We start from the raw sequence: 26,819 nt of genomic DNA, 5'->3' as shown, positions 1-26,819 counted from the left end.
AGTGTGTCAGACAGTATATTCATTCATACTATGAACTTACTGTTATCAGGGGGAGACTGGACTGGACGGCCCCCCAGGTCTGCCAGGGCCGACGGTAAGCAGACAGACGGATTAGATGACAAAATATTTGTCTGTTAGTGGCAGTCATCAATATATGTGTGATCTTTGTTTGTGCGTCACAGGGCGCACCAGGTTTTACAGGACGAGTCGGCGCTCAAGGAGTTAATGGCTCAAGGGTAAGATCACACCACAAGAAGTATTTATCACTTGTTTATTAATACTCAGAAGAGTGTAAATTAATGGTGGTTTTCCTCAATGGCTGCGACTAATGAGTAACTTTTCAGCTAATTGATTATTTTTTAGTCAGTTAAAGGTCCAGTGTGCAGGCTTTAAGGAGGGGACACCATGTTGCACAGCCATGACCCTGCTCTCTGTCATGTTGCACCGCCAGACTCCGGCTCTAGAGAGCGACCTCTGCATTTTTCACGCTTCTAGCGGCTGCCATAGGGGAGGGTGATGAGAGGGGTTCTCAGTTGGTTGAATCTGCAACCTCACAGCTAGATGCCACTAAATCCTACAGTGATCCTTTAAATGTTGAGAAATAGTAAAAATTGTTCACCTCAAAATTTCTACGGGCCAAGGTGAAATCTTCAAATTTCTTTTTTTGTCCAAAGAGCACCCAAAGATATTCAGTTTATGGTGATATATAACAAAGAAAGGCAGCTAATTCCCACATTTCAGAAGCTGGAATCTGAATATTTGGCATTTCTGCTCGAATAATAAAATGATTAATGGATTATTGGAATTGTTGTTGACCGTGTAGAAAATATTATATGTAAAACAAACTTAGTTTGCAGGTTTATCTACTTTGCGCATCAATCGTTTATTGCTTCTTTCAGGGGGACATGGGATCTGCTGGCGGTGTTGGACCCAAAGGCCCACAGGTATACATTATGTTAGATTACATGTGTTGCAGTTATTCAGCTTGCTGGAAGTGTTTAGACATGTCGTTTGGTTTAAAACGTGTTACCTTCCTTTTCTTTCAACTAGGGGCCTCCAGGTTTAGAGGGACAGATGGGACCTCCGGGACTCAGAGGACTCCAAGTGAGTGCAGTTCAAGGCAGGACTTTTAATGAGGAGTTTTGGCTGCTGCTTCATTTACTTAGCAGCCAGCGACAGTAAGGTGGAGGTTAAAGTCAATCTGTGCATTTTAACAGGGACATCCAGGACTGACGGGCGCTCCTGGACCTAAAGGAGAACCTGTAAGTTTCTTCTCATCGAGTTCATTGTGTGTAGGAGATTTAATGATTCATCTCGGACAGAAGTACACACAGTATAAGTCACACAGTCATGACTATGATACTGTGACAGATACGTTTATTTAATTAATCATCAAGAGTATTTTATAATGTAGAATTTCATGTCTTCATGTACAGCAGCATGTGCTCTTAACCATAAGGTCATTGCTGACTTGTATCAACTAAATCAACTTGTCTCTGAACATTTCCTAGATTTACACTAATAGTTTAGGCTTATTGAATACAGACAAGGAATCACCGCCAATAGATGTGGCTGAACTAATTTTGGATGCATGGTCTCTGCTGTTATGTCAGACAGATGTTGCTTATGGGATAAGGCAGATCCATAAATCCAAACTTGTCTGGTTCTTCAGGCCCAAGAATCTCTAAGCCATGGCTTAAAAGCCTAATCTTTTAAGCCAGTTTATACAAATTGTGAAGAACAGGAATAACAATCAGGATATTGGAAGTTTTTATTTGAGGCGCAGCTCCATGCATGACTGAGGGGCGAAATTCTGAACTAACTGAACCTCATGTAGTGACAACAAACAAACAAACAAGCAACTGTCAAGTTAGCAAATACTTACTCAGACAACAAACAGATTCTTGATGGGGAAGAACAGGCGAAAAATCATGAATATGTTGTTTTATTTGTATAAAATTCACTGTGGCTCATTTTGTTGCTGATTTCTCCAGTTTTGTAAATGGTTGACAAAAGGTGGAGCGGGAGGTGCTATCAAATTCTATTCTGCCTGAGAAAGAGGCGGATGACAAATGGTTTGAGAGTCTTAAGGCCACCTTGTATCTGCTGCACAGATAAGGTGAAGCTGCACAGGGAGAAGTTCAAAAGAAAATGCAGTATCTTATCATTGGTTTCTCCTCTGTGTTGTTTCTTTTCTTTTTTTTGTTCTCGTATCAGGGCCCAGTGGGGCCCATTGGTACCCGGGGGGATCCTGGCTTTGAGGGGCCCATGGTGAGTTGCACTTGAACATATTCTCCAGGGTATTACATCATTATATTCCACTCAAACACATGTAGGTGCACACTTTGTATGAACAGACTAGATGTGTTACAGGCAGTCGTCTGCAGGGTTTGTGAGTGACGCTGCAGCTTTTGTCACCATAGCAGAACCTTTTGGTTCACAGTGAAAGACTGAAAATATATCTGCTCATTGATCACAAGCACCCTGACAGCACCATGCAGCCTCACAGTGCCCTCTACTGGTTTTAGTGTCTCAGTGGAGCTTGACGCGATCCTGTGAGACACTGAATACACTGTCTTTCTTATTTAGTCTTTGCATGCTTCACTGTGGTGTCAATCATTCCACAGATTTGTTCTTTATTCCCTTAGAGGTCCTTCAAAATAACATGTTTTCTAGACATTTAATCTTTTGAAGTATGGAATGGGATTTTTTTCCTTGTCTACACTTTGCTTGCAGATTAAGTATTTAATCCATCATCATCCTTTTTGGGATTATTTACAGGGTGCACCAGGGGAACGGGGTCCTATGGGTTTTCCCGGGGTAACGGTATGTGCTTCTCACAGATTTACAAACATGTTTACTGCAAAACATTATCAGCTGAACCTTCATTTGACCATTCGCTTCATTACAGGGTAACAGGGGACCAGATGGGGACAAGGGCGATCTAGGACCCAAAGGCGACAAAGTAGGAGCCTGCTTTTCTCTCTTTCATAACACTGACTAAAGAGAAGGACACTATGTCTTAGAGCTACATTAAGGAATAGTTCAGCATTTTTAGAGGAGTTAGAGGAGGAGAAAATCAATACCAGTTTCACGTCTGTACGGCAAATAATGCTTGAAGCTACAGCCAGCAGCTGTTTAGTTTATCTTAGCACTAAGAAACAGCTACCCTGGTTCTTTCCAAAGCTTACCAGTACCTCTAAAACAAACTGTTCATGCAAAAAGCGTGTAAATGACACAACTGGTCTCATGCTGGAATATTTTAGTATCGGTGTAAATGCTGTGAATCGCTTGTTTCAGCCTGATGAGCATCGTCTGTTAATGAGGAGGTGCATATTCGTGAGACTGACTTATTAATACAACCGACACCCCTAAACCTGCAGCGTAAGGCTGTCTGTTCTGCACGTCGAGTTGCATACCATTATTAAATGGGCGGAAATGCACAAATTAGTCCTGAACATTGCCAAAACTAAATATATTATATTCGATGGTTGAACTGTTCTTGCTAACGTCACTGTGCTAACTTGTCTATAAATGGGATATCAGTTGAGCAGGTTGGTAAAACCAGATCACTGGGTGTTAAATTAGATAACTTACTGTCATGGTCTGACCAAAGGTCATCACTATTTCACTGCGATGTTCTGCATGTGTTCCATCTTCTGTCATAATCGATGCTGTTACTTACTATTCTGTGGCACCTGGACAGTACTGCCCGGTCATTAGTTCTTCATTGTTCTTTCCATATTAGAACAGAGAACAGAATGATTCTGCATTGAGTTTGGCTTTGGTTCATTTATATCAATATCATTTAAACTCAACATTCAGATTAAGGCGTCATGATTTCAGGTCAGATTAGTGGTTTTGGCAGACTATCTGTACGTGACTCATGCAGCTGCGCTGGGCTGCTCATGCATTTCAGTCGTAACTAAGAAAAACTAGGAAAAAACTGGTTATGTGTGGGACTTTCCTTCCTGAACGGGCACATTTACTCCCTGGAGTCCTTTTTATCCGGCAACCTCACAGTGACTCCAAGACCCCAATAAAAAGCAAATAAGAAGAATTCCCAAAAGGCAAAATTATCCCTTTGACAACTCATGTCTGTAATATGTCTGTACGTTTTCATAGTGAGAAAATATTTCTTTCTGTTTTTTATCTCAGGGTATTCAAGGGGCAGCAGGTATTAGGGGTCCTCAGGGAGAGAGGGGCCCCATCGGCTTCCCAGGTTTCCCAGGGACCAAGGGCCAGCTTGGCCCCACAGGCACAGAGGTACAGTGTACAGCACTGTGGCTAACCGTCATAACACTGATCTACATTAGGAGCTGTGCACATCGGATGTTTGCTGACTAAGAGCACGCCTGTTTCCAGACGTGAATGAAGTTTGATGCTCAACATATAGTTTTTTAACAAGAAACAACAAGCTGGTCCAACTTGAAAATGCAAATTTAAAAAAAGCAGTTTTTCCAAGAAAATCTGATATTATTATGATAGTATTGTTGTGAAAACAATATTTTTTATTGTTAAAATTCTAAACTGCTATCCTGATAGTGCTGATCTCAATCTCGTTTACAGGTAACATGTCTTTTAACCAGGAGAAAGAAGCTGCCTGGCGAAGGAGAGAGAGGAGATAAGCTTGACTGATTTTCTATTTCTTCATTCAGGGAGCAAATGGAGAAAGTGGCCCTCAGGGAAAACAGGGCAGCCGTGGGTTAAAGGTCAGTGATGCTTTGTACATCTGAATCCAGATGACTTCATCTGTTGATCCAAACTTCACATTTAGCTGTGAAACATTAGAGCTCCCCGTGGCCTCCTGCATGTAAACTTAGCAGTCTGATATTGTGAAGTGAATAACTGCAATAACAGGAATTTAGCACGCTCCTGACTGTGCCTGCACTCGCCCGTTCCACAGGAATATTCTGTGTTTTAAATCAGAAAAGCAAAAGGTAATGATAAAGGCCTTTCCCTGCAGCATGCAAGTCACAAAGAATATGTCTGTGTTTTAACTGGAATCACTCATCTCGCTTTCAGCCCTCTACTAGAGCTTTAATCAGCTGTTAAAGAATAACAGCTTAAATTTGTTTGGCTATCTTTCAGACACAGGGTCAAACCTTTTTGACTTTTGATTTTGATCATGAAAAAAAAGAGCAATTTATAGTTTGGCTAATCCCTCCAGGGATGACAGGTGTCTCTGGTTCTGCTGTCACTGTTTTCAGTCATCTGTTTTTAAAGTATTCCAGATCGCTGCCATGTTTTCATCTGGAATTAAGTAAATAGAGATTTAGAATAATTATGTTTTCTCTCATAATTGTTCTCAGGTTGGTGGGTGAAGCACAGGAAATGTAAAAACTGCTGACCAACTTTACCTAACTATCAGCAGCAGTCAACAGTGGTAGCGTACATAGCTTAGCATATCAGACTCTGTACCAGACCTGTGGCCACTCTCCTGCAGCCTGTCTGCACCACCTACTGGTCAGTGAGTGTAGTGTCTGTGACTGTGTTTATTTGTAAAAGATGAAAATCTCTACTAGTCAGTAAATGTAATAAGCATGTTGTGACTCCATGGCACAGGGGCGACTCAAAATTAGCCCCACTTTCATTATTTTAACAAAATGTGTTCAGCACATATGGAGGCAGTGCTGTTTGTATGGATGTTGCTGCTCAATCACAGTCACTAATACATGAAACTTCTTGAAGGGGAACAGGGGTCCAGATGGACGAAACGGCAAACCAGGACCCAGAGGGAACAAGGTATTCATGTCATAATAGATGAAGATAAAGCTTAGCAGCATTGCCAAATAAGAGCTAGCATTCCAATTCTTTTTCCTGACATATGTGCTCTGCATCAGGTACCTGTTGTGTAAGTTGCTCTGTATAGATAGATAGATATACTTTATTTATCCCAAGCTGGGAAATTGCAGTGCAGCAGCAGCATTACACACAGTGACATAAGTGAAGAATTGTGAAATAGGACTATAAAGGACAAACTATACATAATAAAATATCAAAATAGCAAGCAGTAAAAATTATATACAGCAAAAATAGCAAACAGTAGTAATAAAAAGTATTGCACAAAAAAGAATATCTACAGCAAATGGCAGTGTGTAGAAAATAAAGTGTAAAGCTCATCCCACTATGAGCTCCTCATATCGTCTTCTCTCCTGATTTTTCTCCAGGGTCACACTGGACAGAGGGGCCACACTGGCCAGCCGGGCCCATCGGTAAACTTGAAGCCTGTCGGACATGATTTTAAGATAATAATAATATTAATAATAAGATAATAATAAGATTTTAAGATATAGTCATTCTCAGTAGCATCGTGTCAAAATGCAGGTCTTCAAAGACTCTGAATTCTGGTGTTATAAATACAAAACCCTAAGAGTCACTAAAATCTTAAATATGAGACTATGAGCTCTACATTTGAACGTCTTCATACAAAAGATTGGATTTTACTTTCACTCTTTTTATCTTGATTAAGCAAATCAGAGCATTTGATGGCCTTAACACCTAAAAGCAGCTACAGATCAGCCTTAAATATTAATGTTAAACCTTCTGTGTACTCACATCGCACAAGAGTACTGTTTAGGTATTTCATCTACAGGATGAACAATTTGCATGTGTGTGTGTCTTTGGTTGATCCCTTTCAGGGTTTGCCGGGGCCACCTGGACCCGAGGGAGCAGAAGGAAAGCCTGGTACACAGGTTCCCATTCTCTATCATATTTCAATTCCATCGCCTGTAAATGCCGTGTTTGTGTCTGTGTGTCCTCTACGTCCCACACTTACCACTCTCTGGTTTCTTTTTCTATGTAATTATGTGGATTTTCACACACATCTCATTACTCATCTTGGATCCCGTGTGTTTGAGTGTAAGACTGGAGATAATGTGCACATCATCACACACTTCTTTAAAGAAAAATGCTTCTCTGACTGACAACATAATGTGGCCGTTAGATGCAGGCTTAAAGGAGTGACACAATGAAAGACCGCTATGATAGAAATGCCCTCGAGCTGTCAAAGCCGGCTCAGGGGTTGGGTGGAGGTTACTCTTACAGTATGTGGTGATGGCTGGCTCGGACAGCAGGAGGCAGTCTTTGTGCAGTACAGTGAGGCTGTGTTGAGCTGTGAGGGGTGCAGAGCCATGCTGGGCCCCTCTGTCTCATTCAGTACGAGCCTCTCACATGTGAGAATGTGCTACTTTTCTTTGTTTTATGTCATTTTGGGCTGTTGGTTGAATAAAACGAGCACTTTGAAGACGTCTCCTTGTTGTCAGGGAACAGCAGATTAATGGATAATGAAAACAACTGTTATTTACAAATTGAGGTGACTCAGTTTTAAAAAGTGTTGTTTTTGAGAAAATGTGTAGAAACAAATTAAAAAGCAATTTTCATGAAATTGATTTGACATTTTGGGAAAAATTCTTACTCGCTGTCTCACCAAAGGGTTGACTTGGAGATTGATGCTGTTCTCTAATCTGTCTGGTAAATATGAAGCTACAGCCAGGGGACAGCAGGCTTAGCTTAGCATAGAGACTGGAAACAGGGAAACAGCTCACCTGACTCTGTCTGGAGGTTACAAAATCCCTCTTCCGGCACCTCTAAAGCTCACTAATTAACATGCTGTTAAATCCATACATCCTCTGGAGTCTTGTCTTCACCCTGAGGTTGTCAGATCCAACAAATAGTCCGGCACATAAACCCCCTGCAGATTCTTTTAACCTTTGGACAGAGCCTGCTCCTAATCGCTTCCGGTACTTTATGTCACAGTAATCACTCATTTCATTCTGCCACCTTGCTGCTGCGAGGCTCTTCGGGCCTAACGGCATGAAAGCTGAAAAGTGGATGTGAAGAGAGGACAGCGGAGCGTCGCACAGTACGGCTACCAGTGCAGCGATCATTTTTAAGAGTGTGGATATGTTGACTATATGCTGATATGGCTGTAGCTTCATATTAAATGGGAATCTTGCCTGTCTGCAAGAAAGCAAATTAGCATGTTTCCCAAAGTGTCCCCTAACTTTAAAGGTGAAATGACTTGATAAGATCTATGTTCTGAGTTCATTACCGGATTCATTAAAATGATGATGTTAACGTTTTGCACTCTGAGTGACCTCAGCGGTTTGGGAAAATTGCATCGTTGGTATTTTCTCTGTCTTTCTGTGTTTCAGGGTCCCTCAGGTGCAGCTGGCAGCGCGGGCAGTAAAGGGCTGACGGTAAGACTGTTAGCCTCGCGGTGACCTCAGTGCTCAGCTTGTGACATCACCCCTCCAGCTCAACTTTCTTTGGCTCTTCGCCACAAGCCGCAGGGTTCAGCAGAATAAAAACGCATGATTACTGTTTTACAAGACAGCCCAGGATTAAGTATCAGGGATTTTATTGATTCATGGGCAAGCAAACACAACAAACACTACCACTGGGGAAAAAAGGCTTTAACAGGACAGAACCTGCTACCAGGCAGCTTAAGATACGAGGTGTGCTCACTGCAGGCGGCAGGGGCTGATCAGAGTTCATGTAAGCACATGTGTGTTTGCATCACACACAGAGTTATTGTGTATACATGTATGAAGCACAGCCAGTGTTTGGCCAAATGTTTGGGAAGTATTAACATTGCACTCATATGCTGCTAGAACAGCCTTCACTCTGCTGGTTTCAGCCTTTCCACCACACTTTGGAACCTGGCTGCAGGGATTTGCTCCCATTTCAGCATTAGCGAGGCCCAACACTGATGCTGGATGGTGCTGGATGAGGTTGTGCAGGCCAGTTCACCAAGCTGGGAGAAGCATTCTTAATGGACCTGGCTTTGTGAACAGGGGCTTTGTCATGTTGAAACAGGGAAGGGGAAAACACAAACTGTTGCCACAAAGTAGCATTAAAATTCCCCATCAATGAAACTAAGTGGCCAAACCATGAAAAACAAACCCCAGACCAGCTGCCGTGCCAACTAATCCACGTTTTGTGCACAATGATGTTAAAACTCTTCACGTCCTGAGAAAACTGGATTTACTGCTTAAGATTTGAAGATGTAGTGCAGCTGAGTCTCAAGTTTTGTTTTACCAGATTAACAGTCTCCACATTAATTGCTCAAGTTAACGTCTGAAATGAAACTCTTCATCAGCAGTACATTATCCATACTTACAGTTAGCCTCAAGAATCCCATCAGATGAAATGGCCAAGAAACAATTAAATGGCAAATTAAGCAACTATCAGTAAAATACTGATTCAGCTCATTTAAACCAATAATTTAACAGCTCAGTGCCTGTCTGTAGATTGATAGAAATAAATAAGTTTGGTTCAAAATTTGCGCTTTTGTGGTTTTTTCTCAGCAACTCTCATAATCTTGTCTCATCTCTCTGTCCCGTGTCACTTCTTGCTGTATTTACTGACTTCTTTTCTTACTCTGCTGCTCTCTCAGGGTTTTCAAGGAATTTCTGGAGACAGAGGAGCAGATGGTCCACCAGGCTCTCCGGTATGCTTTCCTTATCTTTCTGTGGTTCTGTCATTGGAAGGCACAAGCTTTCAGAGACGAGGCAGCCGGGCAGGTGAACAGATCACCTGAAGATTGTGGATCAGGGAAGAGCCGCTGGATTAATTGTAAAACTGTTTCCTATGGAACTTACGTTTAAGCCAACAGAAAGCTGAGCTGTCAGGCAGCAAAATTTCTGTAAACGTGCAGCTTGGCCAGCAGGTTTTCACTGTCCTCTGTGCCGTAAAGGTGTTTGGGCTGATGTAATGCTCATGCAGTCCTGCAAACTGATTGGCTGAGCAGATAAACTGAGTGTATCGATTGATACTTTGGGCCTTTGGTGACGGAGATTTGTTATCTGACAGGGGCCACCAGGGAAACCAGGACCTCCAGGTTCACCAGGACCCCCAGGTGACCGGGTGAGTCCGCAGGCACAGGGCTGCCAAGACCTCCGTCACTTCAAAGCGCACAGATATCGGCTTTGTGTGTGTTTTGTCAGTATGTGTTACGTAGATTCGTGTGTTGTGTGTGTTTTGTCAGGGTTTCACAGGGAAGCCAGGCGTGGAGGGACCTCAGGGCCCAGTAGGCATGTATGTAAGTGACTCTTCACCGGGGCAGATACAAGGAACGCACCTGCACTACTTCCTCACAACATATACAGACACCTCTAAGACTGCACGGATTGCTGCCTGTTGACACAAAATATTGATTGTCATTCTGCTGCTGTAAGTCATTCAGAAGCTTTTACAGAGAAGCTGACGCAGCAGGACTGTTTTAACAGATATCTCTATGTTAAATGTTTGGTTAGAAATCAAGAAATTGCAGTGTAATGAGCGGTTTCATTTAAAAAGAACACAATTTTCTGAAAAGCATAGACAGCTTTGTAATAGATTTCCATGATCAGTTTTTATCTCCTCACACACACAAACACAAATTGCTGTTTTTCCTGCTGGAAAAGGACATTGTTCACCTTAGATTCAATTATGTCCTGTTAATCAATGTTGAATTAATGCATGAAGAATTGTGGCTCTCAATCTACCCGTCTTCTAATCCTACCACCAATGAATTTTGGTGTTCTAGAAAAGGAAAATAATGAGCCCTATCCATAATCTGTAAGATGGGGATCCCTACAATTGAGCCCCTGTGACATTAACTGATGATGAATCATCTGTTGTCCGCTCTGCCATCAGGGCCTCCAGGGGAACGTGGGCATGCGTGGGCCTCCGGGGTTCACAGGAGAAAGGGTAAGGTCATCTTTCTCTCACCTGTCTCGAATGTTAAAGCCTTGTAAAGGTGAGCTTTGTCGACTGAAGACAGGAGGGGAGCCTCAGACATGTTGTACATAAGAACAGTCGACAGCAAACAGCAGAGTTCAGAGAGCAAAGAGCCAGATCAGCCGGAGGAAACTGATGCGCAGACATTTTTGACTTTTTCAGATGTTCTGTGAAAATCTCTTTGTAAGCAAAAGCAACCTCAACTGCAATAAACTGTTCTTGTTCTTCTGCACCAGGGTGAGCCAGGTTTACGCGGTCTACCTGGGCCTGTCGGGAAGCCAGGACCTGCAGTAAGTGTCTGCAGTTTTATTTTTGTTTTTTATTTCCTATCTTTCAACCCATGGGAACCGGGTATATGAGAGTAGGAGTGAGTATTGTTCAGAGAATTTGATTAAGACAGCAGCTATGTGCGGGTCACACCAAGGACGGCTGGAAAAATCGAGTAAACCGGTGAGGCGTGCAGCTGGTGTGCAGGGACCGCCTGATGATGGAGGCGAGCAGGCCGCAGTGATTGATTTTGTTGGGGCCACCGGTGGCAAATCTAAAGGCAGAGCAAGATCACAGGTCCAGCTGATAGAGGACAAATAAATTGCTCCAATCACTGCCCTCTCGCCTGTCCCCTGCAATCCAGAGGGCCAGGTGACGTCCTCAGCGGCATGGCCGTCTTCATGTGTTACAGCTCTGTTCCACAATCCTCAGTTTCCCAGTAAGCACAATCTCACTGGTTCACAAAGGTTAATGTCAGGTTAACTGCGGTTGAAAACTGCCATTTTTTAAAGATGTCCTGCTTACACATGAGCATTGTTTAAAAAGTATTTTAGTGTCAGAGAACATGTTACAGGTTCAAATAAGTATAATAATTTAAAAAGCTGTCATATATGTTGGATTTTTAATCAATAAAAACATCACAACCAAAACAAAATACAACAAGAAATAACCTTGCAGCCTATTCAAAAACCAAACTTTTCAGTATGAAAGGTCAATCTTTCCTCTTGAAACTTGTTTCTGCACCCTTTTAAATCAGTCCTCCTCTTTTGGTTGGTTAGATTTGGGAATAAGAAAGTCCCTCTTGCATGGAAAGAGTTACTTTCAGTCATGGAAGTGGGACTTTTCTCTGAAGTTCACTCCTTGTCCACAGTCCTCCCCGCAGTGTCATTGGACACACTCACATGGTTACCCACTGCTGTGGTGAAATCCATCACTCTGTCAGGGAATGAAGTTGCACAGTGCTGAGGAGGTGGATTCATCAGCCGCTGGCTTGGATACTAAATACAGCGGTGAACTGAGTGCTTTGTGTCCACATCACTGAAGGCATTGAAAGCCACACTCATCAAGGAAGAAAATAGTCCTGTCAGCAAACAGTACAAATGGACGAACAAACATTTTGCTGAAAATGTTTTTTAGAAAATGTTGACACTTTATTCTCAGAGGGAAAAAACTAAAATGCAATGAGGGCGCTTCAAGTAGATAGAGCCTGTGGGGAACGAAACCTGTAACCTGTGATTTTCAAAGGTTCTACAATACAGCCCTCGCCATCCTAACTGTTCAGAGTTTACAGTTCAGGTCCAGACAGCGTGTAGAAGGAAGAGCAACTGTTTAATCCCATCCACCACACATCTCTCACCAATCAACCACCAATAACAGGAAAGGCATTTGACATTGTTAGTTGGATGTTTATGTTCAGCACTTAAAAATAGCTATAGAGAATGATGCACTGACCAGATTGGGACACTCAATGCTTCACCAAAGGGCCGACCTCAAAAAGTTTTAAACTACGCATTGGTAAAAGACCAGGACGCTCACTCAGAACCTTTTTTGCTGGTTATCAAACTGCAGCGAATGAGCATTACTGATCATAGCGTGTCCTATATGTTACACAGCGTACAGGTTAATATGATGTGAAGAGCAGGATCTAAAAATGTGTCAGAACAGCTTTAAATAGAACAAATTCACAATACCACAGCAGAGAACAAAGCTTCTCGTAAGGAACTTCACTGTTCTACTTTTTTGGGTTTTATTTGTGCATCAATATATATATAAACTTTTGATACTTTGTGTCCTTCTCTTGGAGCTCCTCTTCCTTATTTGCTCCCACGATGCTCCGACAGCAGTGCGAGCAGTGAGTGTGATTAGCATGTTCTGACTTGCCTGTTTTTCCTTTTCAGGGTCTGCCAGGTCCCCCTGGAGAGAGGGGACCCCGGGGACCTCAGGTGAGAGAAACCTTTAATACTGTAGGAGAGTTTTGGCCCTAAATGTTTTCCTTCCCCCACATGTTGTTGATGGACTCAAACTGTAATGCCAGAGGTTTCTGATTATTTAATAGTGAGGCAGTAAGACTAATAGACTTACAGTAAATGTACTTACAACTCTTACTGTAAGTTTCCTCTTTTTGATGAAAGTATCGCAGCGTTGAGCTATTTCAGCTAGCTTTAGCATTAGCGTTACACTCACTGCAGCTTCTTATTGACCGATCTAAAACATTTTATAGAGCTTTAACAATGTGCTTGCATACCACTAACACCACGGGAGAAGATGAAGTTGTTTGGCGATGGAAGCAGCTGTTTGCCATGACAGAAATGAATTGTACCAAAAACAGACACAGCTAAGAGCTGTACATCAGATTCACCCTTTAAAATGAATATAAATGCTGAGATACAGTCTAAAAGAACAAATGAATTTCTGTTCCTAATCAGCCATCGACTGAAGTGCAACTGTTGTTGTTTCTCACAGGGTCGACCTGGAGCTGAAGGACCCAAAGGGATTTGGGGCCCACCAGTAAGTTACAGTTCATACTGAAGCCAAGTCCACAGGAGTGAGTTTCACAGCATCGCCTCATTGTGTGTGATGGGGCCACGTGTTTGCTGTTTTAATTGGACACACACAGTTTTGCTCTCACCTTTTTGCTTCAGTTTGTTAATATGACTCATGGTGAAGAGAGATGCTGAGCACAGAGAGGGTTTTGCCGAGCAGTAAAGTTCAGGTTTGGTGTCGTCACAAGGATGCTGCTGCCTGCCCGCAGAACAGAGAGGAGAAAAGCTGCTGTTGTGTTCATAGCAAAGGAGCACTGAAGCAACAACACATACAAAATGTGCAGAAATGTACAGATTGCACATGAAATCTCTCAATCAGCAGCGTCCGTCTGTGTGCCTGTCTTGTGACTTCTAGGGCACTCCAGGTCTCCCAGGCGCTGATGGGACAACTGGAAAACCTGGCCCGAGGGGAAGCCAAGGGCCCCCAGGACCTCAAGGAGCACAAGGGCCAGCAGGAATCCCAGTGAGTGGGTACCTACCATCAACTGCTGCTTTCACTTATTTATTCCACACTTCCTGTGTTGTGGATATTTTCATCTAAATGCAAGTGTGTGAACCACCTGGTCGACCCGTCGTCACGACATAAAAGCCAGGCACATAAGAAAAAGTTGTTGACCACATGTTTGCTGGATGTTCTCAGGGCCTACAGGGTGCCAACGGATTATTAGGAGCAGCAGGAGAAAAAGGACACAAGGTAAACCACAGCGCACATAACGATCGTGCAATACGAGTCTTTTATTCTGAGAGTTTGCTCTGTGTAATAGACAAATAAAAGGCTTGAGCTCTGCACTTATCTGTTGCATCAAAGTGACATTTCCAGCTCTTCATCAGAGCACGACGCCATCTCAGATATACACAGGATGCAGTCACATGACACAATCACATGAAGTGAGTCATGTGGAGACTCAGCGGGCCCTGCGGCGTCTTTATTTGCTCACTTTCGGCTCAGCGCCTGGCCTCTTTGGTTTGCATGTGCATGCAGAGTCGCCAGTTTGGTCTGTGTAACCTTCCTTTATGTTGAGTGCTGAACCGATGCTGTGACCTCCAGGGTTTGCCCGGCCTGCCTGGTGATGAGGGCCCCACAGGACCAGATGGACAACAGGTTGGTTTAGTTTCACAGTAAAGCAAAGAAAGGAACGTTTTTACATATCCAATTTCCACATGAGTTGTTTCTTCACCTGCTTTATGTTGCTTTATGTCCTAGCACTCCCTTTCTTGTAAAGACAGCTACGAATTGGATTAAAAAAAAAGTTACAAGTGCTGTGTAGGACAGCAAAAAAGACAAAAAAACCCTTCAGACAATTTTATAGTCGGCTGTTGTGGAGAAGCTCAGTCTGATGCTCCTCATGTGTTTGAAGGAATAAAGATATGTGACAGAAACAGAGACAAGAGCGTGAATAAGACGAGGGGAAAACCCTCTATCAAAAAGGATCGACAGGTTTGGAACATGGTTTTTGGATCGAGCACCACCAGTGTGTTCGTCTCCATGTGCCCCAGCAGAAGACATTTTCTTGTCAGCTGATTATTGTTCTGACTTTCGATTTGTCAGGGTCTCCCTGGCCAAACGGGAAGTGAAGGCCCACCTGGACGGAAAGGAGACCAGGTCAGTGATCACAGCAGCACAATTCCTGAGTCTTTACATCACTGTCTGTTCATACCACAAACAGCCGAGCGTGCGCGAGCATCGAGAAGCTTGATTTCCTGCCTTCTTTTGTTGCCATGTTTGACAGGGGGACGCAGGGTCTTGTGGGAAACCTGGTCCTCCAGGGCTCCCGGGAGAGAGAGGACTTGAGGGCCCGAAAGGCTTACAGGGACCGCCCGGACCAATGGGCAAAGAGGTTGGTGCATTGTATCTGCCTGCTATACAAAGATGATCTTCACAGTAAATAATTGCAGACGTTCAACCGCTGTCTCATAAACGACAGAGCAGCTCCACGGGAGGTGATTTTCCAATTCAGTGAAGAATTTAAGGACTCCACCACATCACCATTTCACCCTGTTTACTTTATAGCACCACACAAACAGAGTTATGGTAAACAGATGTGCATGTCATACTTTTCTTTATTTCTTGTTAGTGTCACAGATTACTGTCAGCATCAAAGTATTTTAGGTTCTCCATGAAATGCGTATAAAAATGGTGTGAAAAGCATTAAAGCGCCATCACCGCTGCGTAAACCGTGAAATTAAAGAGTTCTTGATGATTCGATGATGGCAGTGCTTAACTCAGGGTTTTCAAATGTCGATGACTTCACAGGGTGAGCAGAGAGCTGGTGTGGATTGTAACTGCTGTGATACCCTCAACAAGGGCATCTTCACTCAGCTTGATGGCATGTGCCTTCCATAACCTGAAAATGTACCTTAAAAAACAACCTTTATGGAGTCCAGCAGTTGTAATGGAGTGTGTCATTGATTTTTAAAGTCATTATTGCTGCTTTTAAACACAGTTTTTCAGCTTGTCGATGAATGTAAAAAGCCTGAGAAACAGTCAAATGTGGGCGCAGTTTTCCATCCATGGAGGCTTCAGGGTTGAGCCTTGAATTTAAAGCACAAGCAACACAAAAGGGAAAAGAAACAAAGTGCCAGCAAGAGAGAAGATACAGAAACAACAATGCAGCTTCATTTTTCACGCTGTCGCCTTCTGCTATCAGTCTTCTCATCTCGCTCTCTGCCACATAGTGAAAAAGAATATTTCCTGCTGCTCAACCATTGTTTTTGTTCAACTCCAGACTCACGTTCATTCATCCTCTGCAGGGTGATGTCGGGCATCCTGGTGAAACTGGAGATCCTGGACCCAAAGGGGACAAGGTCGCTATACTGTTTTACTGTAGTTTGTTGGAATGTGTGAATGTCTGATGAGGAGGGTGACTGTGCTGGTTTGACTCAGCGATGGTTCTGATCAGAGTCTGGTGGTTTTGGCAGGGTGAGGTTGGACCTCTAGGTCTGTCTGGTCGAGAAGGACCTTGGGGAGACCTCGGGGAAAATGGCGAAAGGGGTCCAAAGGGGGAGAAGGGCCACATTGGACTACTGGTGAGCAGTTTTACTCCTCAGTTTTCTAATAGTTGTGTGTTTGGTATTTCCGTTACATTTGAATGACACAGTACAACATACCCTGACATCTAAGGTGTTTGGATTTGAGGACCACTGGGTTCCTTCACTCCAGTGAACACATGGACTGTAGTTTATTTTGACTCAATCACACATGCACTGTCCCTGCTAAGTACACATTAAAGCACCAAATGTGTATTAATCCACCCCTGAAAATAGGCCAGAATGCACTATTTACTTATGTTTGAGTCATGTTTGTCCACAAAATACAGTGGGCAGCTGAAAAATGAATGTAATGTATGTGTGACCCCAACCACTGATACTGTTGAACAGGGTGAACCGGGGCTGACGGGTGAAGTGGGACCTGCAGGTCTTGCAGGGTTACAGGTGAGTTTGTTGCCAGGATGTTATTGACGCTGTCAATGACACGCCGATCTCAGCAGCCTTTAAATTAACCTTTATTTGAACTGTTGACACCAGGGATTGACATTTATTGATCCATCTGACAGATGTGTGTTTTTACCCATTTTTCCTGTCTCCGCACATGTTCAAAGTGATGTCAGTGTTCACAGCTACTCTGTGGTGTGTTGGTGCTTATTTTAGGGAATCACAGGCCCTCAGGGACCCCCAGGACTAGATGGACCTCAGGGCCTAAAGGTAACATAATTGTCCTTCAGTAAGAAGACACTGTTATATGCTCACAATGTTGGTGATTTATACAGTAATTGTGTCATTCAAGTACATCAAAGCAGATTTTCTTTAGCTAAATTAATAATTTCATAATGATGATCGGTGTAACTTCGAAAAGGCACATTTTTTTGCACTTATTCAACAAGAGCAGAATGAAAATCGACAGCCGTGATATTAAGTTCACTCAGCTCATACTTAGCTCTTGTGTAAAGTGAAAAAGAAAGAATTTGCTTTCTACTGCAGAATCAAAAACCTCTGAAAGAGCAACTCTCTGCTGAAGGTCACGAGGGTGCACGTTTAGTAACTTCTCCAGGTTTTCACTGTGGACAAGCAGTCCAGCTGCTGATGGCTTTCAGTAATCACCTGACTGAGACAGGACCCCCGCCTCGCCAGACACATGCTGTACCCTTTCTAATACCTTCTTTTTCTAAATACGCTTTATCACCTGCAGTGCTCTGCTTGAATCAAAACAATTAAATGAGAATAAATGGGAGAATAAATATACAGGAATGGCATTGAAATCCTTTCATCCATCTCTTCAGGGGGAGTCTGGCCCTGTGGGAATGACTGGACCTGCCGCATTAAGAGGCCCTCAGGTAAATGCCAATTCCATTTAACTTTTTGTGCAACATGGTGTGCAGTGCAGTTATATTGACTTGCAAGGGTACTCACCCCCTTTGGACCTTTCTACATTTTGTCTTAATTAAAATAGATTATACTGGGGTTGAATGTAATGTACCAGCACAAAATAGTGCATAATTTTGAAGTGGAGGGGGAATATAATATGGCTTTCTAAATTATTTACAAATAAAAATCTGAAACGTTTTGAGTGCACATGTATTCACCCCCTTTTCTGTGAAACCCTAACTAAGATCAGGTGCAACCAACTGCCTTCAAAAATCACATATTTAGTTAAATTGAAGGTTGGTATTATGGCAGGATGTACAGTGTCCCCGCTAGCTTTCACAATGGCTATGGAGGTAATTATTAGGGCTTCCAAGTGGGTCGTAGGTGGAGAGAGACGGCAGAATGGAATGCGTCTTCCACCAATTAGGGCTTATATGGATGATATGACACTGCTAACTTCAACAGTGCCATGTACAAGGAGGTTGTTAGATAAAGTCAATCAGAATCTCAAGTGGGCTAGTATGAAGATTAAGCCTAGTAAGTCAAGGAGTATTTCAATATACAGAGGGAAAGTAAGTGATAGAAAGTTTGCTATAGATGGTGAGGAAATCCCAACAATTAGGGAGAAATCAGTTAAGAGTCTAGGACGGTGGTACAATGTGGACCTGAATGATGTTGAACAGGTTGTGCAATTTAGAAAGGATGTTGCAGAAGGGCTGGAGAGAATAGATAAATCAGGGCTCCCAGGAAAACTGAGGTTGTGGTGCTTGCAGTTTGGCTTGTATCCTAGGTTAATGTGGCCAATGTCAGTATATGAAGTCCCATTATCTGTAGCAGAGAGAATGGAAAGGCTAGTTAGCTCTTATATTAGAAAATGGTTGGGTGCTCCCAGGTGCTTAAGCAATGTAGCTTTGTATGGGAAAGGAATGCTTCAGCTGCCAGTATCCAGTCTAACAGAGGAGTTTAAATGCACTAAGGTTAGGACAGAACTTTTATTATCTGGGAGTAAGGACATGTTAGTTAGCAATGTGGTTCCGAATCCTTCTGGGGGGAGGAAATGGAACCCAAGGGCAGCAGTGCAGGAGGCAGAGGCAGCTCTTAGGCATGCAGAAATAGTAGGAAATGTTCAATTTGGCCGGGGAGGCTTGGGGCTTGGCCCAGGCAAACCAGTGTGGAATAAAGCAGGTCTAAAGGAGAAAAGAAAGCTTGTAGTGGAACAGGTGCGTAGGCAGGAGGAGTTGTTAAGAGGGGCAAAAGCAGTTGGTCAAGCCAAACAGGGACAATGGTTGAATTGGGAAGGTGTTGAGAAGAGGAAACTTAGTTGGAGGGACCTGTGGAATATGGAGGAAGGCCGTATTAAATTTCTGATAGGGGCGACATACGATGTGTTGCCAACCCCGCAGAACCTAAGTCTCTGGGTACAGGGCGATCAATCGTGCCCACTCTGCTCAGGTACAGCAAGTTTAAAGCACATTTTGTCAGGTTGTAGAATTAGCTTATCACAAGGCCGGTATACATGGCGGCATAATCAGGTGCTGAGAAGCTTAGCCGCAGGCATTGAGGAGAGAAGGAAGCAGGTGAATTCTGGAAGTTCTAGAAAGGAGAGGTTAGATGTGCAGTTTGTTCGAGAGGGGGAGAAAAATAGAGCTGCTAAGTCAGGGAGAAAGCAGGGAGGTGGCTGCCTGGTAGGGGCTGATGATTGGCAAATGCAGGTCGACTTGGGAGGACAGCTAGTTGTGCCCCAGGAAATAGTTTATAGTAATCTGAGGCCAGACATTGTCTTATGGTCCATGAGTAAAAAGACTGTGTATTTTATTGAGTTAACAGTCCCTTGGGAAAATTCAGTGGAGGCAGCTTATGAAAGGAAGAAGACTAAGTATGCAGATTTAAAGACAGAATCTGAGCAGAGGGGATGGAAGACCAGGGTCTGTCCGGTTGAAGTGGGGTGTAGAGGTTTTGTTGCAGGGTCAGCTGTTTCACTGTTGAGGGAGCTGGGAGTGCATGGGCAAAATTTAAGAAAGACAGTGAGGGAGATGTCAGATGAGGCTGCTAGGTCTAGTCAGTGGATATGGATCAGGAGAAATAATAGTAGTTGGGGGGTGAAATAGGGACAGTGGGGGGGCAGGCAGAGGACATGCATGCCTAACCCGGCAAGAGAAGAGGTTAAAGTCTGAACAAGACACCTCTCCTCTGCTCTGCTTTCCCCGCCCCATCTTCTCGCTCTGCCAATAGGAAGAGAACCAGGAAGTTTAGATAAGGTGGGGGTGTGGCCAGCTAGAGTCTCTCTTTGGGACCATGCGGCCTGTTCAGGTGAGTTTGCGTGGTAAGACACAGAGTTGGCTTGTTTTTTGATCTTTTTGGTTGTTTTCCTGTTTTGTCTGCTTCTTGAAGGAAATGTTAGGGTTTGTTTTCCTGCTCTGTTTGCTTTTTGAAGGAAATGGTAGGGTTTGCTGCTTCTTGAAGGAAATGTTAGAAGAGGCTGTTAAATCTAGTCTGTGGTTTAGGCCTCCACCTTCAGCACCTTCTAAATTTTCCACCCCCTACCCGAACAAGGGTCTGTATCCAATCCCTACTTTCATCTTTTGACTCTACCTCTTTATTTTCTATCCCCTACCCGAACCAGGGTTTGTATTCCCACCCCGCTTTTTCTTGGTGCAGTTGGTGAGAGGCAGGGGTAGATGATGGTAGTGTGGCAATCGGCAGTTACGTGGCAGTTATGTGGCATCTAGGCCTGTGGTAGCATTGTAGCAGCTAACAATAGCTAAAGCGGTGAGAGTATGATAGTATCTTAGCAGTTAGTATTGGTAGCTAGCAATTAACATTAATAGTATAGGTGAATCTAGCGTTATTGTCTTCTTCTGTTCCTCTTAGCAGGTAGCGGTTAGCACATAACATTAGCTAAATGGTAGCATCGGAACTGTATTGTCTTCTTCTGTTCTTCCTAGCGGTTAGCAGTAGCATTAGCAATAGTTAAATGGTAGCATCGGTACTGGCCACTACCTGGAGCATCTCTGGGTCAGTTGAACGTGGCGGTGCTGTTTGGATTGTGTAGGAGCAGTGTGAACTGGCACTAGGGGGGGTGACTCTGGGACGCCGGAGTTCACTGCCTAACCTCCTGGAGGTGTAGTGGGACTAAGTAGGCGAAACACTGTTGAAGGGAGGTTTCCACCTGATGACCCCCAGAGACGTGTTAGGAATCACTGCTCTTTGGCAGGTATAGAGGCAGATTAGAGCTCCAAGGTTCTTCACTGAGAATGAATCCTCTTTTTGAGCACAAGTATCTTGTGTTTAAATTAACTAAACACCTGTGTGCAATTTAGTCTCAATATAAACACATCTGCTCAGTTCAGTTCAGTTTGTTAGAGACTAAACAAACTGAATCACGAACACCAAGAAGCTCATCTGGTCAGGGTACAAAGCAGGGCTAGGTTATATAGAAAGAAATAGATCCCAAGCTTTGAATATCTCACGGAACACCAGTAAATCATCATTAGGGTGCAACGCATGCCACATAACGACGTCACCGGCTCCAGCCAGTGACCTTTGTTGCATGTCTTACCACTCTCTGTGGACAGATTTTGTCAATGCGATAGTGTCTCAACCATGCAAGATTCACAGGTGTGTAGTTGAGACCCAAATGAAGGCACAGTTCAAATATGGCTAGGCCACCACCTACTTCACAGCTGTAGCCCGCATTGATTTGCAGTCAGTGTGTGACTGCAACTCAATTTCAATCATTCCAGTCTACTCTAAGACATTGATTAAAACTAGAAAGCCTGTGATGGAATCACACTGACTGAGATGCCAAAGCAGTATATCTTTTACAATGGAAGATGACAGGAGAGTGTGAGTTAGGCTAAGCCTGTGAACTGTGCCAAATTTATTCAACCTGACACACATTTGTGTTTTGCTGAAATATTCCCTTGGTTGCTTAAAGGAAAGTATGACATTAAACACGGTTCGTCATGAATGTAGAATGTGTCATTACTGGCGAGAGATGAACTAGAGACCATCTTGCAGTTGGATCACACCAGCTGCATATTTTGCATCTTCAAAGCACTGTGCAAGCTGTGTTAATCAAATGGCAAAAAGCCCAATAAAATTATTAGAATTCCAGGTTGTACCACGCTGAGAGGTAGAAATGTCCAAGGGGGGTGGATATTAATGCAGATCACTGTATATGATGAAAGCCATTTGCTCTCTGTTTGTTCTGCACATAGGGAATAAGCGGTGCGCGTGGTGTCAGAGGAGACACAGGGGGGCTGGGAGCACCTGTAAGTATCCTCAAGCATCACCAAATCCAGTTGTTCACTGGATTTGGTTTGGTCGCCTGTGTTTGTTGCTTCCTGTGTTGCTAATGGAAGCAACCTTTTTAAATACGTGATCTCCTTTTGTCGTGTCACAGCAAACATCAGTAGATTAAGTGTTCATGTGAGAGCAGCACTGAAGGAGATTCAGAGACAAACTGAACTAATTACAGTGGCATTTCAGTTTTGGTGGTCATCAAAAGGATACAAAGGACATTTCTGTGATATCTGCATGACAGGGTCCAGTAGGACAAGTTGGACCTCAAGGAGACACGGGAGCTAAAGGGGAACCAGGGCCACAGGGACTGAAGGGAGAGCCAGGAACTCCAGGTCCACCAGGGGAACCGGTTAGTTTCATGTTATATGTATATGTCCACTGTAAGGCATTTACAAGTGCATGAGTGCATGGTGCTGCACCTTATCGATGAATGCATTTTAATACAAATCCATACTCAACTACCTGAATGATGAATTGCCTGTGCAGGGTGATGATGGTCTGCCAGGAATCCGAGGTCCTCCGGCTCTGCCAGGGTTTGAGGTGAAAACTAAACCTCTGCTGAGGAGCATGAGCATTCATCCTAATGTTAAATACTACTACAGAATATTGCTTTTCTCCCTTAACAACTCTAATGTTGTTTTCTGTGCCTTTCCCTTCTTATTTTCAGGGGCCTCCTGGAGAGGTGGGACCCCAGGGTCCCCCAGGTCCCACAGGGGCTCCTGTAAGTGTGTGGATACGTACAACACAAAAACACTGTGGATGATGAAGTCATATTTTGCCTGGTTTATTATTACACCACTGGTGTGCTAGTGATTAATTACTGAGATTAAAGCAAACAATCAAATCATTGTGTGTGTGTGTGTGTGTGTGTGTGTGTGTGTGTGTGTCGGCCAGCCACTTATCTTAATAACAAAATGATGAAAAACTGCTGCTTTGCAGGGAGTGCTAGGAAGACCAGGACCTGAGGGAAACCAGGGCATAAAAGGGCAGAAGGTAAGACCCTCATGTTCTACAGTGATTCGTTGTCATTATCCATCCTAATAATGTCATTTAAAACATCTTTTGCACATTCTAGTTTACCGAAGCATCTCAAGTTCAACATATTTAAAATAGAAACCATTTGGTCCATTTTAGAGCTTCTTTTGAGGACACAGTAATGTCCCTAAATTGAAGAAATCATTGAAACACTTACAACACATCATCATTGAAACACAACAACTTAAAGGATAATGTCTGTGTAATTAAGATATTTTTAGAAATATATTTATTCATTTTCTTCCCAAGAGTTAGATAGAGAGTTGCTCCTTGTTGCATGACATTGGTATCAGTCTTATTATAAAACTCTCTGTGACGCGGTGTAATTTAGTAGTTGTTCTCCTCATACAGTCGACATAAACGTGGAAACAGCAACAACAGTCTTTTTGTCTTTTTACAAACTGCAACACAAAAAAAAGACTGCAGCTGCTAAGTGTCTCCGTAGAGGTTGTCCACGAAGATACTCGGTGGCCTCATCACTCATCAGTTTGTGGCTTACTCCTACAGGGAGACGATGGTAAGAATGGATCGTCCGGGAAGACGGGTCACATTGGAAGGAGGGTAAGGGCTCTCTGTTTCACTTTTGTAGAAGTGGGAATGGAGACATTGCGAAAGCCACTGCATGAACAGATTCATACATAACACATTAGGTTGTTTCAGGTGTATCCCCCCTTGTTTTCATGTGCCTCATTGAAAAACATGGCGAACTCGTCCACAGGGGAAACGTGGTAAGGCCGGAGTCAGAGGGACCCGAGGAGACAGAGGACCAAAGGTGGGATGTGTAAAAACAAGACCCCAGGCTTTGTGTACATCTGGTTTAATTCTGATGTATGAGCCAACAGTACATTTGTTTTGTAATTCAGGGTGAAAAGGGAGACACAGGACAGGTTGGCCTCCCCGGGTGGCCGGGGCTTATTGTAAGTCACTTTATTTCTTCACTTAACACCCATTCATCAGTTTTTTTATGTGACAGGAGAACATTTCGGCAGTGTTCTGACATTGCCTATTCAGCCATCTGGCGAAGAGGTTAGCAAAGTAATGAAATCCACCATGAAAGTGCATTTGATCAGTCAGTCAGTTGATATGCACTTCATTTATTTCTTTTACTTTTGTCACCAAGGGAATCCCGGGCTTGCGAGGAGATCTGGGGGATCCGGGTGAAAAGGGGAACGAGGTAAACACGAATTCATAAAACCTGACACTGATTCAGTGAACACTGGATCTCTCTGGATTCAGTTTGTTAAAATGAGGCTAGTTTCATTTTGTTTTGTGTAAAATAGTGGTTTTAACAACTTTAACTGATGTACCTCTGAAAGTTGCTCAAAAGCTTCAAATGTAGGTGTAGTGTACCTTTACTCTCTCAAGATAATTGAAGATTTTTCATTGAGTAGTGTGTTGATTCTTTTTTTTTAATCCACTGTGTATATATGTATATATATATATATATATATATATATATATATATATATATATATATATATATATATATATATATATATATATATATATATATATATATACAAATACATATATGCATAGGCACACACAGCAGTGTACATGTACACATACAGATTACTCCCCCCAGGAAAAGATGACATTCAAAGAGACTCACTAGCAGAGTGCGCTCAGAGTGCAGATCTATGCCAGGCAGTGATGCAAGGGTCACAATTACACCCGCATGCACCATTCATTAATCAGGCGGACTAGATCATAAAAATTTTAATTATGACTCATTCCATAATGAGGGAATTGAAATATTTATTACATTACCAACAGTGACCCCGCCCACAGCAGAAACGGTAAGTGCGGCTCCCCATGAAGAGAGGCGCTGTGTCCTGAGCTCCATCAGAGCTGAAAAAATGTTTCAGAAGCTGAAAGTTCAATTCTTCTCATGACGACAGTTTTTGCTGCTTCTATGTGCCGTGATATTTGCTGCGGTGTCAGACCGCACGCATGGACAAATGTTTGAAATGACTGAAAGCAGCCTCCCTGATCATTAAAGCAGATCGTTAAAGAAAACACTCATACATCAATACAGCACACAATAAAGAAACCATCCGGAAAGCTGTCGCCACGCGACATAACGTAAAAAGCAATACACGTCCATGTTGGTGCAATAATTACTTCAGGCAGGAGGTGGGTGGATGATTTATGCGAACATACAGATTTGGATGTAGTCAGAGCCGGGCTGCGGGTCACAACTGGTGTGTCAGATGGTAAAGTGAAGCAGTTGTTGATCACTCGTGACCCCTACCAACCGGTTAAGAGGATTCAGTGATGGTATAAACACTGCAATAAAATAGGTTTTTCATATATTGTACACACATACACAAGACCAAACACAGGCTCACCTCCATAATAAAAGAAAGACATAAAATAAGATAAATGAGTTCTTTTTTTGTTTGTTTTATTGTAGGTGTCAAATATTATAGCTCATTATAGAGCAGTAATTCAACTTTTCAGTGAAATCTGTGAGGTGTAACTTGCAGCAGCTATGGGCTCATAACAGCATCATAACTAATACATGGGTGAAAATTGAAAAAGTGTGAGAAAAAACAGCCAAGGACCATTACCTGCAACCAATAAATAAGACTGGTCACATATTTCAAAAGCAACGGTGGATGCTTCCATTCTCTCCCCTGCTTCATGACAGTGGCACACAACTGAACTTGATGTGTAATCCTGTTAATACCGAGCTGTTGTCGCGCTCAGGCTCATAGCTCACACTGTTTTTGTCCTCAGGGTGAGAAAGGAGACATGGGCTTGCCTGGACCACCTGGAGGTGATGGCACGAAGGTAGGAGCTGCTGACATTCAATAAGGAGATAATAAGAAAAACAAATAATGATCTGCAAAATGAAGAATAGCAATGTCTGGGTGGCACCTGAGTGTACGTGTGATGGCCAAGCAGCCAGCAATGTTACTAACATTACTGTACCAATATTTACTGTTAAGGAGTAAAAATAATCACCAAAAATATTGTATATCAGGCATGTTGTCTGAAAAATATTTCACAATCAAGTGCACATGTAAAATAACCAGCTGCCAGTGTTTTATTTTGAAAATTTACTGGATTCTCTACACCGTTCCCTTGTCTGACTTCCTGTGTTGCAAAATCTGTCAGCTCTGTCAAAAAAAGACACGTGTTCTCCGCAGAGCCCAGTGGAATCGCACACATTGTCTAGAATGGCAACAATCCGCTCTGTAAGACAAAACATGGACGTTGTGCGCCAGGTGGAATTTAGGGGCATCGGCATGCACAAGGTCATGACCGATTTATTCTGAAACAGTTCCAAACCCTGGTTAAAATTCAAATTGTTTTATTATTTGACTCAAGTTTAAAGTATAACTCCTACATCTCTTTCCTAACACAATATGAGCTATTAACTATTTCACCATTCGGAGATACGCAGAGGCAAACTAATCCCTTGCATGTCGTGCAGCCTACTCGGGGCTGCATCGCATTAGCTGACAAATCATTCAGGCCATCGGGAGGAAATAAGAGAAATACACAAATCTATTATGTTGTAATTTCTTCCCATGCATGCATGAGTAATCTCAGTCAGCGCCTCCTCTGTACACA

General features: G+C 43.0%; 1 protein-coding gene across 1 annotated transcript in view; it reads left to right on the top strand.

Moving 5' to 3' along the window:
- Window positions 1–905: 905 nt before the first annotated feature.
- Window positions 906–26,819, top strand: part of si:ch211-196i2.1 (collagen alpha-1(XI) chain) — a 36,442-nt gene continuing 10,528 nt past the window's right edge. The window contains exons 1-34 of the mRNA XM_041960675.1: window positions 906–944; window positions 1,051–1,104; window positions 2,218–2,271; window positions 2,912–2,965; window positions 4,159–4,266; window positions 6,171–6,215; window positions 8,157–8,187; window positions 9,312–9,454; window positions 9,817–9,870; window positions 9,992–10,045; window positions 10,642–10,695; window positions 10,962–11,015; window positions 11,357–11,364; window positions 12,891–12,935; window positions 13,456–13,500; window positions 13,891–13,998; window positions 14,584–14,637; window positions 15,085–15,138; window positions 15,266–15,373; window positions 16,287–16,340; window positions 16,436–16,562; window positions 16,914–16,967; window positions 17,184–17,237; window positions 17,813–17,866; window positions 22,118–22,171; window positions 22,444–22,551; window positions 22,689–22,742; window positions 22,870–22,923; window positions 23,142–23,195; window positions 23,745–23,798; window positions 23,956–24,009; window positions 24,101–24,154; window positions 24,358–24,411; window positions 25,980–26,033. Coding sequence (XP_041816609.1) covers window positions 906–944; window positions 1,051–1,104; window positions 2,218–2,271; window positions 2,912–2,965; window positions 4,159–4,266; window positions 6,171–6,215; window positions 8,157–8,187; window positions 9,312–9,454; window positions 9,817–9,870; window positions 9,992–10,045; window positions 10,642–10,695; window positions 10,962–11,015; window positions 11,357–11,364; window positions 12,891–12,935; window positions 13,456–13,500; window positions 13,891–13,998; window positions 14,584–14,637; window positions 15,085–15,138; window positions 15,266–15,373; window positions 16,287–16,340; window positions 16,436–16,562; window positions 16,914–16,967; window positions 17,184–17,237; window positions 17,813–17,866; window positions 22,118–22,171; window positions 22,444–22,551; window positions 22,689–22,742; window positions 22,870–22,923; window positions 23,142–23,195; window positions 23,745–23,798; window positions 23,956–24,009; window positions 24,101–24,154; window positions 24,358–24,411; window positions 25,980–26,033 — 2,103 coding nt within the window. The remainder of the gene's footprint in view (window positions 945–1,050; window positions 1,105–2,217; window positions 2,272–2,911; window positions 2,966–4,158; window positions 4,267–6,170; window positions 6,216–8,156; window positions 8,188–9,311; window positions 9,455–9,816; window positions 9,871–9,991; window positions 10,046–10,641; window positions 10,696–10,961; window positions 11,016–11,356; window positions 11,365–12,890; window positions 12,936–13,455; window positions 13,501–13,890; window positions 13,999–14,583; window positions 14,638–15,084; window positions 15,139–15,265; window positions 15,374–16,286; window positions 16,341–16,435; window positions 16,563–16,913; window positions 16,968–17,183; window positions 17,238–17,812; window positions 17,867–22,117; window positions 22,172–22,443; window positions 22,552–22,688; window positions 22,743–22,869; window positions 22,924–23,141; window positions 23,196–23,744; window positions 23,799–23,955; window positions 24,010–24,100; window positions 24,155–24,357; window positions 24,412–25,979; window positions 26,034–26,819) is intronic.

The sequence above is a fragment of the Chelmon rostratus genome, chromosome 19 (assembly GCF_017976325.1).
Source record: "Chelmon rostratus isolate fCheRos1 chromosome 19, fCheRos1.pri, whole genome shotgun sequence".
In the NCBI taxonomy this organism is placed as follows: domain Eukaryota; kingdom Metazoa; phylum Chordata; class Actinopteri; order Chaetodontiformes; family Chaetodontidae; genus Chelmon; species Chelmon rostratus.
The sequence above is the reverse complement of the archived record's forward strand: the minus strand, read 5'-3'. Positions and strand labels throughout refer to the sequence as shown.